This window comes from Staurois parvus, unplaced genomic scaffold (genome assembly GCF_062004578.1).
Source record: "Staurois parvus isolate SC_StPar_1 unplaced genomic scaffold, SC_StPar_1.0 ptg000155l, whole genome shotgun sequence".
NCBI classification, from domain to species: domain Eukaryota; kingdom Metazoa; phylum Chordata; class Amphibia; order Anura; family Ranidae; genus Staurois; species Staurois parvus.
The window spans coordinates 4,895,803-4,907,824 of NW_028317951.1; the positions used below are offsets into that span (position 1 = coordinate 4,895,803).

The 12,022-nt window shown below is 41.2% G+C and overlaps 1 protein-coding gene across 3 annotated transcripts in view; it reads right to left on the reverse strand.

Moving 5' to 3' along the window:
• Window positions 1-265: 265 nt before the first annotated feature.
• Window positions 266-12,022, reverse strand: part of IFT80 (intraflagellar transport 80) — a 201,043-nt gene continuing 189,286 nt past the window's right edge. For all 3 annotated transcript variants that reach the window (XM_089675439.1, XM_089675441.1, XM_089675442.1), the window contains 4 exons: window positions 8,313-8,402; window positions 8,052-8,224; window positions 6,121-6,244; window positions 266-1,524 (listed from right to left, as the gene is read on the reverse strand). In XM_089675439.1, the coding sequence (XP_089531565.1) occupies window positions 1,417-1,524; window positions 6,121-6,244; window positions 8,052-8,224; window positions 8,313-8,402 (495 nt within the window). In that variant the 3' untranslated portion in view covers window positions 266-1,416. The remainder of the gene's footprint in view (window positions 1,525-6,120; window positions 6,245-8,051; window positions 8,225-8,312; window positions 8,403-12,022) is intronic.

The window sequence follows — 12,022 nt, forward strand, 5'->3', positions numbered from 1 at the left end:
GTGGGAGCCAATGGCTTTTGCTGCTGTGTCTTAGCCAGTGAGGACATAGAGACCCGGGACAGCCAAGGCTCCCATGCACATCGCTGGATTGAGATGGGGCTCAGATGAATATTAGGGGGAGTTGTGGGGGAGCAGCACAAATGAAATTTTTTTTTTTTTACCTTCATGCCCTACACAATTTTGTTTTAAGAAATAATGTATATACTGTAATAACCTGTAATAAGCTTTAAATAAGCTGTAATAAGCTTTAGATATCAGGTTAACATTTGGTTTAGATGTTTTTTATTTGTAGTTAACGTACAAAAATACCTTTTGTCCAAAATATACATAATCATAAATAACATTTAAGGTTTGCATGTTGTCAAAGTCAAAATATAATTTAAATTTATACAAGAAACAAGACTAGATCAAAAACATAATGCAACTTAACAGTTTCCTAGAAGTATGTACATCATGCAATTATATGCTATATACTCTCACTATACTGTATTTTAAAACTTGTTTATAATAAATGAACTGTTACATAACATGATATCCAGCAAACATTTAGGTGTCCTTATATTTAGGTAATATATAAAGCTTTAGTGAAATAAGACCTGGTAAATTCTATGTTACAATGATGTGGCTGTAGACCTAGATGAGGAGTGCAAAATAAATTAGTAACTGGAAAAGATGTTGAACTAAGTCTTTAATGCCCCTTTCACACCCTTCAATTTTCATTTGTATGGGCTATAAATGCACCAAAATGGGCAAAACCCTGCGCATGCACCTTTTCTTCTGATGCAATGACTTTTAGTGCTTTACGGTGTGCTGCAAAGGTGGTGCACTTCTTTAAAGCTTTGAGGTGCCTTGAAAATGAATGGTATTAGTGTGCTGAATGAGTGGCCTTGTGTTGTGGTTACTTGCGCTTTACTGCTAAACACTGGAGGGAAGGGACCCTAAAAATTTTTTTACCACATATGAAGGATTATATGAAGCTAAGGGAGTAATGCTATTTTATTGTAACATTAATATGACCATTAAAAAAAACTCCACCAGAGTTTCAGCAAGGTAGGTGTAATCTCAACCTTCTCACTGGTCACTGCTTGGTTTCTTGTGCCCATGGCTGCTTTTGTTTAGCTGCCAAATATTTCCTGCCTGGGTGCAGACTAATGCAGCTACAAGCCATTGGGACCTAGACTGCTTAGTGTGTCATAAATTGTTGGATCAGTAACAAGAAAGAACCATGGTAAGACCAGCAGCCTTTGGGAATATTACCTTTAAACATACCTGTACTAAGTGGATGCATGTTCTGGGGTCACCAGGGAAGAGATGCCTGGTGTCATTTTCTAATGAAAAACCACTCAGATTGTTTTTTTTCTCTAAACTGGTACACAGTTGTTCGCTTGGCAAACTGTAAATGATGTTTTTGTAATGCTACATGGAAACACTGCTTCTGGTCAAAGGCCCAGCAGAAGCTCGTTCTCTCTCTTTCGCAAGCTCCATCTCAATTTTGGCTTTGATTTTTTCCCAGTTTACTTCAACCTGTACAAAAAAAAACACAAATGTTTTTGAAGAATTACACATTTTTAAGAGTTAAAATACGTAATCTAGAAAAGTACACCTAATTTCACAATTTTTGGAAGGAGGCTGATTGGGCACCACATACATAAAACAGTGGACCAACTGAATAATTTTCCACTGCTAAGTACATTTGATGTCTGTCACAAATTATTCAGTTAAGAATCCTGGGACACCAAGGTAAAACAGAACAGTAAGAGTTCATATATATTTACATAACTACAGGGTGACACCACTATTTTCCGTTATAGCTGCCTCAGCTACAACTATACAAAGGCTCTTATTACACTATAGAGGTCTTCCCTGTGCTTCACTGTAGGCTGCCGCAATACCTCCCCTGCCCAGCTTCCTGTGCCTAAGCCAGGTATAGAGGTAAGACAATACACTATATACATGGATATCGGTAGTTATATTACAGTAGAAGTATTTTAAAAGATCACCAAGACTGATGACATATATATATATATATATATATATATATACACATACATACACACACATACATACATACTTATATCAAATTAAATAAAAAGAATGCATTTTTGCCCAAAATATGGAAAAAGGTTTAATTAAGTTTGCAACTGAAGCACTGTATATTGAGGTTAGTTTTTAGTTTTTGCACAGGTAGTTCACGATGTTCTTCGATTTTGTAATTTATGTATACTCTAGTTTATTGTTGTAGTGTAGAATCAGGAAGAGTGCTGCCCCAGCAAAGTGTGAGAGGAGTTTGAAGCCCAGTGACATGAGGGAGTATTTCAGGAAAGTCAATAGTTAGCAGATCTTTATAGCATTCAGCACAGTGAACTAAACATACATCAAAGAGATAACCTTTCCATTACTGCAGCACTTCGCAGCCGAATGGAGAGTTTATTAAAGATGGAAGATTAGAGCTGTATAAATGCGAGAAGTGGAGGATAAAATTATATCACTCTGGACTGACAGAATGTGACTTGATCAGTACTGATGATAATATGTTGCCCTGATAAAGGCCTAGACTAGAGTGATCACTGTAATTGAGACATTACTTGATACTTAAAACAGAAGGATGTATAATTTAAAGTGGAACTTTGGGCCAAAATTAGAAATTGGCAAACGGGCAGGAATTGTAATGCAGAGGAGACATGCTTACCTGCCTGTCTACCCTTGTACACCGAGTCGCGCATGCACAGCTCACTGTACATATTCAGCAATACCGAATCTGACTGAACTCCCGCACATGTGCGGGAGAGACATCACTCCCTGGACCTGGAAGCCGGACGCCCAAAGATGTCAGTGGCTGGGAGAGGCGCTCAGAGATGCCACATCGCTGGAGCAAAACAAGTATAGTTTTGCTTTGTGAAAAGGGTGGGACAAAGTAGTACAAGGCAAGAAATTAACATGATAGAATTTGGTGTTTAAAGTGATCCTTAGTGATAAAAAGCTGATACTTACCTACTTACTCTTCTACTCACCCTTAATGTTGCTACCTATCACTGTGAACAGCTAGTAATGGGGCATGGTAAGTGTAGGGAAGACTACCTGTGATTTTGTTCAGCTACTTCTGTTACTCACACACCCTTGCCATAGTGTATAGTCAAGAGAGCGCCAGTCAATTTTGTATCTAAACCCAAGAATAGATTTTATATATTGCAACCTCACAGTTTCTTAAAGCAGAGCTACACTGCATCTGAACCATACAAAGCAAAAGTGCTATTTAATTTGTTTTAAATATTCAAAGCAAACTCCCTCATCCATCCATATGTCCATATTTTATTTTACTGAGAAATCACTTTGGAAAACAATCCCTATCATTTCTGGCCATGGCCATCTTGGGTAAGGGCAAATGATTCATGTAGCATTTTCTTCTTGGAATACATCTGCCCTTAGCTGAGGCATGCAGATGCAGAAAGTAGGGTGTGCTTAGCTGAGAAACCCCCCCCCTTCCCTCCTGCAGACTCTTGGGATGTACAACCCCAATTCCAAAAGGTTTTGGGACACTGTCTAAAATCTACAGTACATTATTATTATTATTATACAGGATTTATATAGCGCCAACAGTTTGCTCAGCGCTTTATATAGTATATAGTACATAAAAACAGACTGCAACGATCTGCAGATCTCATAATTCCATATTTTATTCACAATAGAAAACATAATAAATGTTTAAACTGAGTGAATGGACCATTTTAAGAAAAACAATAAGGTAATTTTGAAATTGATGTCTGCAACATTTTAAGAAAAATGGAACAGGGCTATGTTTATCATTGTGTATTATTCCCTTTTCTTTTAACAACACTGTGTCTGAGAACTAAGGAGACCAGTTGATGGAGTTTTGGTATAGGAATCTTGCGATATTCTTGCCTGATATAGGATTCTAACTGCTATAGCCTGCAAAGCTGATCAGTGTGTTCTTGCAGCGGGGAAGTCTCCCTGCTGTCAGAATACAATAGCTCAGCTAGAATTCCCCCATCCACATCAAATGTGTGGATGGAGGAATTGAGTACGTTTTTTTTTTAGTTCAACCCTCTGGTTGAATGGAAAAAAACACAACAAAAATAAAAAACGGACTTATCTATGGGCTAAGTCACATATAGATCACTTGCTGAGCATAAATCACACGGCAGCAGGCAATTTAGAAAAGGCTGGCTGCACTAAAAGGTTAAACACATTAAAGCGACACTAAACTAAGGTTTAAAAAAAAAAATATATATATATATATTCAAGTATTTTTAACTCAATAAAGTACCATCTATTTCTCAGCTTCCTTCAAATTCCTTTTTTAGCAGTTGTTATCTGACTTCCTGCTAGAGGAAGCTACGTCTGTTCTCCATGGTTTCAATGTATGTAGGAATGTAGCCACCCTGTTACTTGCTCCCCAGATTGGACTAGAGATTAGGGTCTAGGGACTATGAGATCTGTAGTGTGCATGGAACAGTGCATATGACCACAACTAAAATGCACTGCCTGTTCCAAGCGGTAATTAGGGGGAAAAGGAGACATTATGGAGCTTATGGAGGAAGTTGCAAGAAGGCAGAAAAACACAGTAAGAAAAGTTAATGAAAAAAGGATTACAGGACCATTAGGCAGTGGATGTGTATGGATAATTTTTGGAGAACAAGAATATCATTTAGTGTCACTTTAACTGAGTACCAGTTTATCTCAGTGTAACTTACTACCTTCAAAAATCTTTAACAGAGCTCTAAACATAAGTCAAGTAACTACTCCAGAAACTTGGGGGCAGCTGTAAATTATTTTGAATTCTGCTTGGTTATCTGTGTCGACTGTTTTATCTAGGTAAACATCATTATTTCACGTGTAGGCAGTGCCAGCAATGCTTACTGCATAGAGATCTTATTTGTTTAGGGCAGCATGTTAGTCATACAGTGGCTAAAAGTCGATGCAATTTTCTTTCCTACACTAAAGTGTAACGGAACCAGCTCAGACTGCACTTGAATACCGTTAGAATACCTCTTCCCCGTCAGAACACCGACAACAGACACCACAGCCGACCATACAAGACTAGACGACACCATTTTTGACGTAAACCAGGAGGTAGACTAGTTTATTTGAACACAGATACAAGATATATACACTCAGGGGACAGTCCCCCCTCCCTGCATAATGACACAGGGTGGGGCAATCTACATTTAGTAACAAGAGACACACAGGTATTCAAACTTCACACCAGCAGGTAGTCCCATCAGGAGGGAGGGCTGCTGGAGACACCCGCCCCCCCCCACTAAGCTAATACACATAAACATACATCCCATAATAGTTTGCTCCCAAGCAAAACAAACAATAGAACAATGGGATGCAGCCACACAACACCAAACAATCCACAACCCCCACCTATCTCCTAGACATATTTACACAATATTAGGACAGATCACCCTGTACCCCTAACAGGGTGACTTACACATAATAGGGATATGGGGAGCTGAGATAGGGGTCTCAATACCTCTCCAAAGTGAGCTGGGTTCCATTGGCCCCCCACCCAACGTGACTCCCACACACAGGTTTCAGGAAAGAATCTCATTAGATCTCCCATCAACACAGTCAGTATTGAGGGGGACCCCCCCTCCCCCAGCAGTATTGTATTCTGCCAACAGGAAGCCTTCACTTCCGGCAGAACACAATGATTACCGCTGGTGACTATAGCCACCGGCAGTGCTCGCATGCAAAAAATACAAAAGGCTGGTTGTATTGAACTTGATTGATGGTCCCTGCTAAAATGGCTGAGATTCAATCCATCTGTGTCTGGCTTTAGTTATTATCCTATATTACAGCTCTAGGATTCTCAGTTCTAATCCAGATCAGGACGCTACCTGCGTGGATTTTGCATGTGCTTATGTGTGTTTCTCCCGAGTACTCCAGTTTTTTTCCATACTCCAAAGATATGCTGATAGGATAATTGGCTCCTGTCTAAATAGGCCAGAATATGTGAGAAAGGGACTTTAGACTGTAAGCTCCCTTAGGGTAAGGACTGATGTGAATGCACAATATATAAAGCTCTGCACATATTGTCGCTACTGTACAAATACCTTTAATTAAAGAAACAGATTATCTTAGGAATCTACTTACACCTTCTGTGTATTGCAGAAATCTCTTGTTTGTTTCTTTTTTACCAAAGTCCTCCAGATACTTCTGCCGATAAGCCAACACAGTATCGACATGTGTTTTGTGTTTCACTGCTAGCTCCAGGGCCCTAAATGAAATCGCAAACATGACATCATATCTTCTTGCCATGCTACATTTCTAAATAAACCTAAATATTTTAAACAGCAAAAATAGTTTAATTACCAGAAATGTGTAAAATGTTTTTAAACAAATATCTGATTGCCCAGGTAAATGTACATTGAACTATAGAAAAGTATGTATCCAAATGATACAATGGTAAAAAGTATTTATAACTTGGCACAAGCTCATACCTATACGTAACATTTTAAAAGAAGACCCCCCCCCCCCCCCCCTTTCAGTTATGCTACACAGAGCTAGGATTTCTGGGAAGAGAAAGCATTACAGTACAACTATGCCTAATCAATAAAAAGCTGCTCATATATTATAAACAATGTGGACAAATTTGCTGTTCATGGTTTATTTTGATGCCGTTTTCATTAATAAATACCTGGTGGTCCTACTAGTTAATTCCCCTTCCTCCAGCAGGGGGACAACACTGCAGTGAATTCACTGTCACATTGTCACCTAGCTGGGCACTGCAGTGACATGCACATTGACGAGGAAGGGTTATCAGCATTGGCACTGCTAGTGACCTTCTTTCCTAATGCCACTCATAGCTGGCCACACTATGGGGTTTATTTACTAAAGCTGGCTCACTCAGAATCTGGTGCAGCTGTGCATAGTAGCCAAACAGCTTCTAACCTCAGCTTGTTCAATTAAGCTTTATCAATAAAACCTGGAAGCTGATTAGTTTCTATGCAGAAGTGCACCATATTCAAAGGATAGGTTCACATCTGCGCAGGTGGTGCCGCTGCAGATCCGCACAAAAATCCATGCAGCCGCACCACCCGCACAGAGGAATGCAGAACCGTGGGCGAATGCCATTCATTCTAATGGCACATCACCCGCACTGGAAATTGCAACCCGTGCGGGCTGTGTTTTCAGAAGAAATGTAGGGACCTCTTCCTTGCGTGTCCCGGGGGAAGGGGAGTCCATTCAAATGAATGGGCTCTCGTGCCCGTGCAAAACGCAGACCGCAGGAACGAGGATATGTGAACCAGGGGTAAGTGAACCAGCTTTAGTAAATAAACCCCTATGTGTCTGAAGGAACTGAGGTAGGTTCTGCCTCCTGGTTCTGACAGCTTGAATACTGAGAAAAGCCCTTCTGATGGCACTAGAGAGGCAAGGAGGAGAAAGTCGGTTAAAAAATGAAAAAACACTAAACTTGCCTTTGTAAGGATTCAGGGAAGTATACGAGGCTGCAAACCATTCTAGACTCAACAAATTATTAACTAGAAATGTGTGTTAGAATTTTTTTTCAAACAAATGAATAACTGGTTGTTCAATAAAATTTACACCTAAATAGAAGGCCCTTTCACATGGGCAATCTGATCAAGTCCTCCTGTCAGTTTTTCAGGCGGATCTTATGGGAAGGTCCATGTATTCCTGTGGATAGGCAGGTGTAAACGGAGTTGTCTCTCTAATGACAGGGGCAAAGATAATAAGGTAAATATAAAAACCTATAAAATATAAAATGACCTAGCATGCTATTACAGGGGAGTCTAAAAGTGCAGGAAAATGGTATAAAAAAAGTGTGACTTTCGTTTCTTTAGTTCATTTCTTACATTTTTACAGATCTGTATTTAAAATGAAAAGTAGCTGAATGCCAAGAGAATATACAAACATTTACATGCATTGAGATACTTTAAATAATTCACTAATAATATGAGGTTTGTTCCTTTTTTTAATATCTCCTTGTAACAGTTAAGCCCTGAAGCATGTCCAGTGAACTATACACAAGTGTGTTACACACGTAGTCTCTCTATGTATTTTACCTCTCCCAGTTGTAGGAGTCAATGTTGAGCTGGATGGCTTGGTAAATCAGGCCAGCCTGCAGGATAATGGCCTCAGCATCTTGAAAATTCCCACTGAAGAGTTGGATGTGAGCCAATCTGGATTCTTTTGATGGTAGATCGTTAATTGAATTTATGTACTGAACTTTGTCAATCTGCAAAAAAAATAAAAGATTGCAGAAAACACTAACATAGATCAAGATAATGCTGGTATTTAAGGAGTAATTATGTGTACTTCCTTACTTCACCAATTGCTGCGTATGCAACCTCAGCTGTTGACATCTCCTTGTTTGCAATAGCCAATGCTGCTAGACAAGCCCACATGGTCTGCTCCTATGTATATTGAAAGATGTGTAAGATTAGTAAACACATAATACAAGTTCTGCAGATTCAGGGTCCATGCACACTGGGCTTAAAAAAAAATTCCAGTTTTTTTGGCAGAAAAAAAACACTCATATACAGCGTTTTTATACAGGTGTTTAAGAGTGTTTTGTGTTTTTTCTGCCAGAAAAATCCTTTCAAAAACACAAACCAGCTGGGTTTTTTTCCTGCCTGTTAACGCTGAGCTTAAATTATGCCATTATTAATCATACAGTGCATCAACACATAGGATGACATTGAGCTTCTATAGTCAAAATGCAAAACTCCTGTAGAAGCAGAGTTTTTTTTAAACCCAGTGTGCATAGACCTAATACAATTCTTTACATGGGCCCTACAGATGCACCAGACAATGTGCTCACAAGCCATATACTGTATTTTTCGCACCATAAGACGCACTTTTTTCCCCCAAAAAAAGGGGGGAAAATGTCAGTGCGTCTTATGGAGCGAATATGGAGCCGCTCAGCTCTACAGCGGGACCTTATAGAGATGACTGCTGACCTTTGGTGAGGGGGGGAGCGGGTACCTGAATTTGACAGATACCCGCTCCCACTTCCGTGGAGTTGTTCTTTCATCTTACCCGTTCCTCTATCCAGCGGCGCGGTCTTCCCGGCTTCTGTAGTGTGGGCATGACAGCCGGGTGCCAAGTGCGCATGCGCAGGAAGCGGTGCTTTTTGTGAATGGAAAGGCGGCACCTGGGACACATGACAGATCCCAGAAGCCGCCGGACCAATCACAAAGCGCAAGTGCTTCTCGCTCATGCGCACTGGGCACCCGGCTGTCATGCCGAGCGCCATTACAGAAGCCGGGAAGACAGCGCGCGGCTGGATAGAGGAACAGGTCAGATGAAAGAACAACTCTGCGGAAGTGGGAGCGGGTATCTGTCAAATTCAGGTACCAGCTCCCCCCCCTCCCCAAAGGTCAGCAGTCACCCCCTGTACTATCCACAGTCTCTGGTCATCCCTGTGCTGTCCGCAGTCTCTGGTCATCCCTGTGCTGTCCGCAGTCTCTGGTCATCCCTGTACTATGTCCGCAGTCTCTGGTCATCCCTCTACTGTGTCCGCAGTCTCTGGTCATCCCTCTACTGTGTCCGCAGTCTCTGGTCATCCCTGTACTGTGTCCGCAGTCTCTGGTCATCCCTGTACTGTGTCCGCAGTCTCTGGTCATCCCTGTACTGTGTCCGCAGTCTCTGGTCATCCCTGTACTGTGTCCGCAGTCTCTGGTCATCCCTGTACTGTGTCCGCAGTCTCTTGTCATCTCCTGTACTGTGTCCGCAGTCTCTGGTCATCCCTGTACCGTGTCCGCAGTCTCTTGTCATCTCCTGTACCGTGTCCGCAGTCTCTGGTCATCCCCTGCACCGTGTCCGCAGTCTCTGGTCATCTCCTGTACTGTGTCCGCAGTCTCTGGTCATCTCCTGTACTGTGTCCGCAGTCTCTGGTCATCTCCTGTACTGTGGCCGCAGTCTCTGGTCATCCCCTGAACTGTGTCCGCAGTCTCTGGTCATCTCCTGTACTGTGTCCGCAGTCTCTGGTCATGTCCTGTACTATGTCTGCAGTCCATTAGTTCAGAATTTTTTTTCCTGTTTTCTGGCTCTAAAACCTAGGTGCCTCTTATGGTCAGGTGCGTCTTATGGAGTGAAAAATACGGTAATTACTTTTTTTTTAAATCCAAAAATAAGTTTTATTAAAAAGGTAGAACCAGCGCATTGCCATATAAGACCTGATAGCTTAACTCCTTGGCGCTGGCGCCTCCTGGCCCTCCTGTTTGTGACACCGGGAGGTGGAGTGGGTTCCTCGGACTTCCAATGGACCAGTAGTAGCTTGTGGGCTTGGAACAAGGTCCTTACTATAGTCTCTTTTGTAAATTTCTCTAAGTCTAGATCATCCAGCATACTAAGTATGCAGGATTTAGATCCAAAGGGAGTGATCCATATAATGACTTGAGTTACACCATATTGCCAAAAGTATTGGGACGCCTGCCTTTACACACACATAAAATCAAATGGCATCTCAGACTTAGTCCGTAGGGTTCAATACTGAGTTAGCCCACCCTTTGCAGCTATAACAGCTTCAACTCTTCTGGGAAGGCTGTCCACAAGGTTTAGGAGTGTGTCTATGGGAATGTTTGACCCTTCTTTCAGAAGCACATTTGTGAGCTCAGGCACTGATGTTGGACGAGAAATTGTCCATCGAATTGCCAGATAAAGAAGCATGATTTGTCACTCCAGAGAACTCGTCTCCACTGTTCTAGAGTCCAATGGCGGTGTGCTTTACACCACTGCATCCGATGCTTTGCAATGCACTTGGTGATGTAAGGCTTGGATGCAGCTGCTCGGCCATGGAAACCCATTCCATGAAGCTCTCAACGCAATGTTGTGCTAATCTGAAGGCCAGACGAAGTTTGGAGGTCTTTAGCTATTGTCTCTGCAGACAGTTGGCAACTTCTGCAGACTGTGCGCTTCAGCATGCGCTGACCCCGCTCTGTCATTTTATGTGGCCTATCACTTTGTGGCTGAGTTGCTGTTGTTCCTAGTTGCTTCCACTTTGTTATAATACCACTAACAGTTGATTGTGGAATATTTAGTAGCAAGGAAATTTAACATATGGACAGGTGGCAACTTATCACTGAACCACGCTTGAATTAATTGAACTCCTGAGTGACCCATTGTTTCACCAATGTTTCTAGAAGCAGTCTGCATGCCTAGGTGCTTGATTTTATATACCTGTGGCCATGGAAGTGAATGGAACACCTGAATCCAATTTGGAGGGGTTTCCCAATGAAAATCTATTTAGCTATTGCTATGTCCTAAATGATTGGTTAATGTGATACTCGTCAAACTAGGTCTTAAAGGCTAGGCAGATATTTTATTTACATTTTCTTATGTTACATATTGCTAAAGACTATTATTTATAAAATAACTAAAAGGTAAGGAATATGTTTCAAAGAATACATGTACACTTATGTCCTCTTATCTATAATTTATATATTCTATGGATATTTTCATGAACAGCTAATCTGTTTCAATAAATATATCAGAGAGAGTTTGTGGTTTTAATATAATTTTGAAAGCCCAACTACAAGCTCACCAGAATTCCCCCCCCGATCTACAGTATATACATATTTATTTTCCAGGTGTATTTGGCAGGGTGGAGTCACAGGTGCTCATCACTCCTTTTTCCTCCAGCGTGGGTGGATTCTGAATACTGTGGAAACCAATGGCCTAACTCTCTGCAGAATTCCCCTGCAAGTTCAGAGTGGCAGGCAGATTGTTCATACTCTGGGCTCAAAGGAAGTAAACTAGATGACACTGGGCATCATGCAATTTGGAAAAGTAACCCTGAAGCATTGCTGGATCGGTTAGTCTTGGGCAGCACCAGAGAGAAGGCGAGTATTGCAACTGGAAAAAGGTTTTTTTTTTCTTTTTAAAGATACTGGGCACTAAATGTTTAGTTTTTTTACAAGCTGGAGTTTTGGATCAATGGGAAATTCTGAACTCAGTGACAAAATAGCAAGGCACCCAGCATTTTAGTCAGCAATGGTATAATCACCATTGCAGGTGTTTTAAATGTATAGGC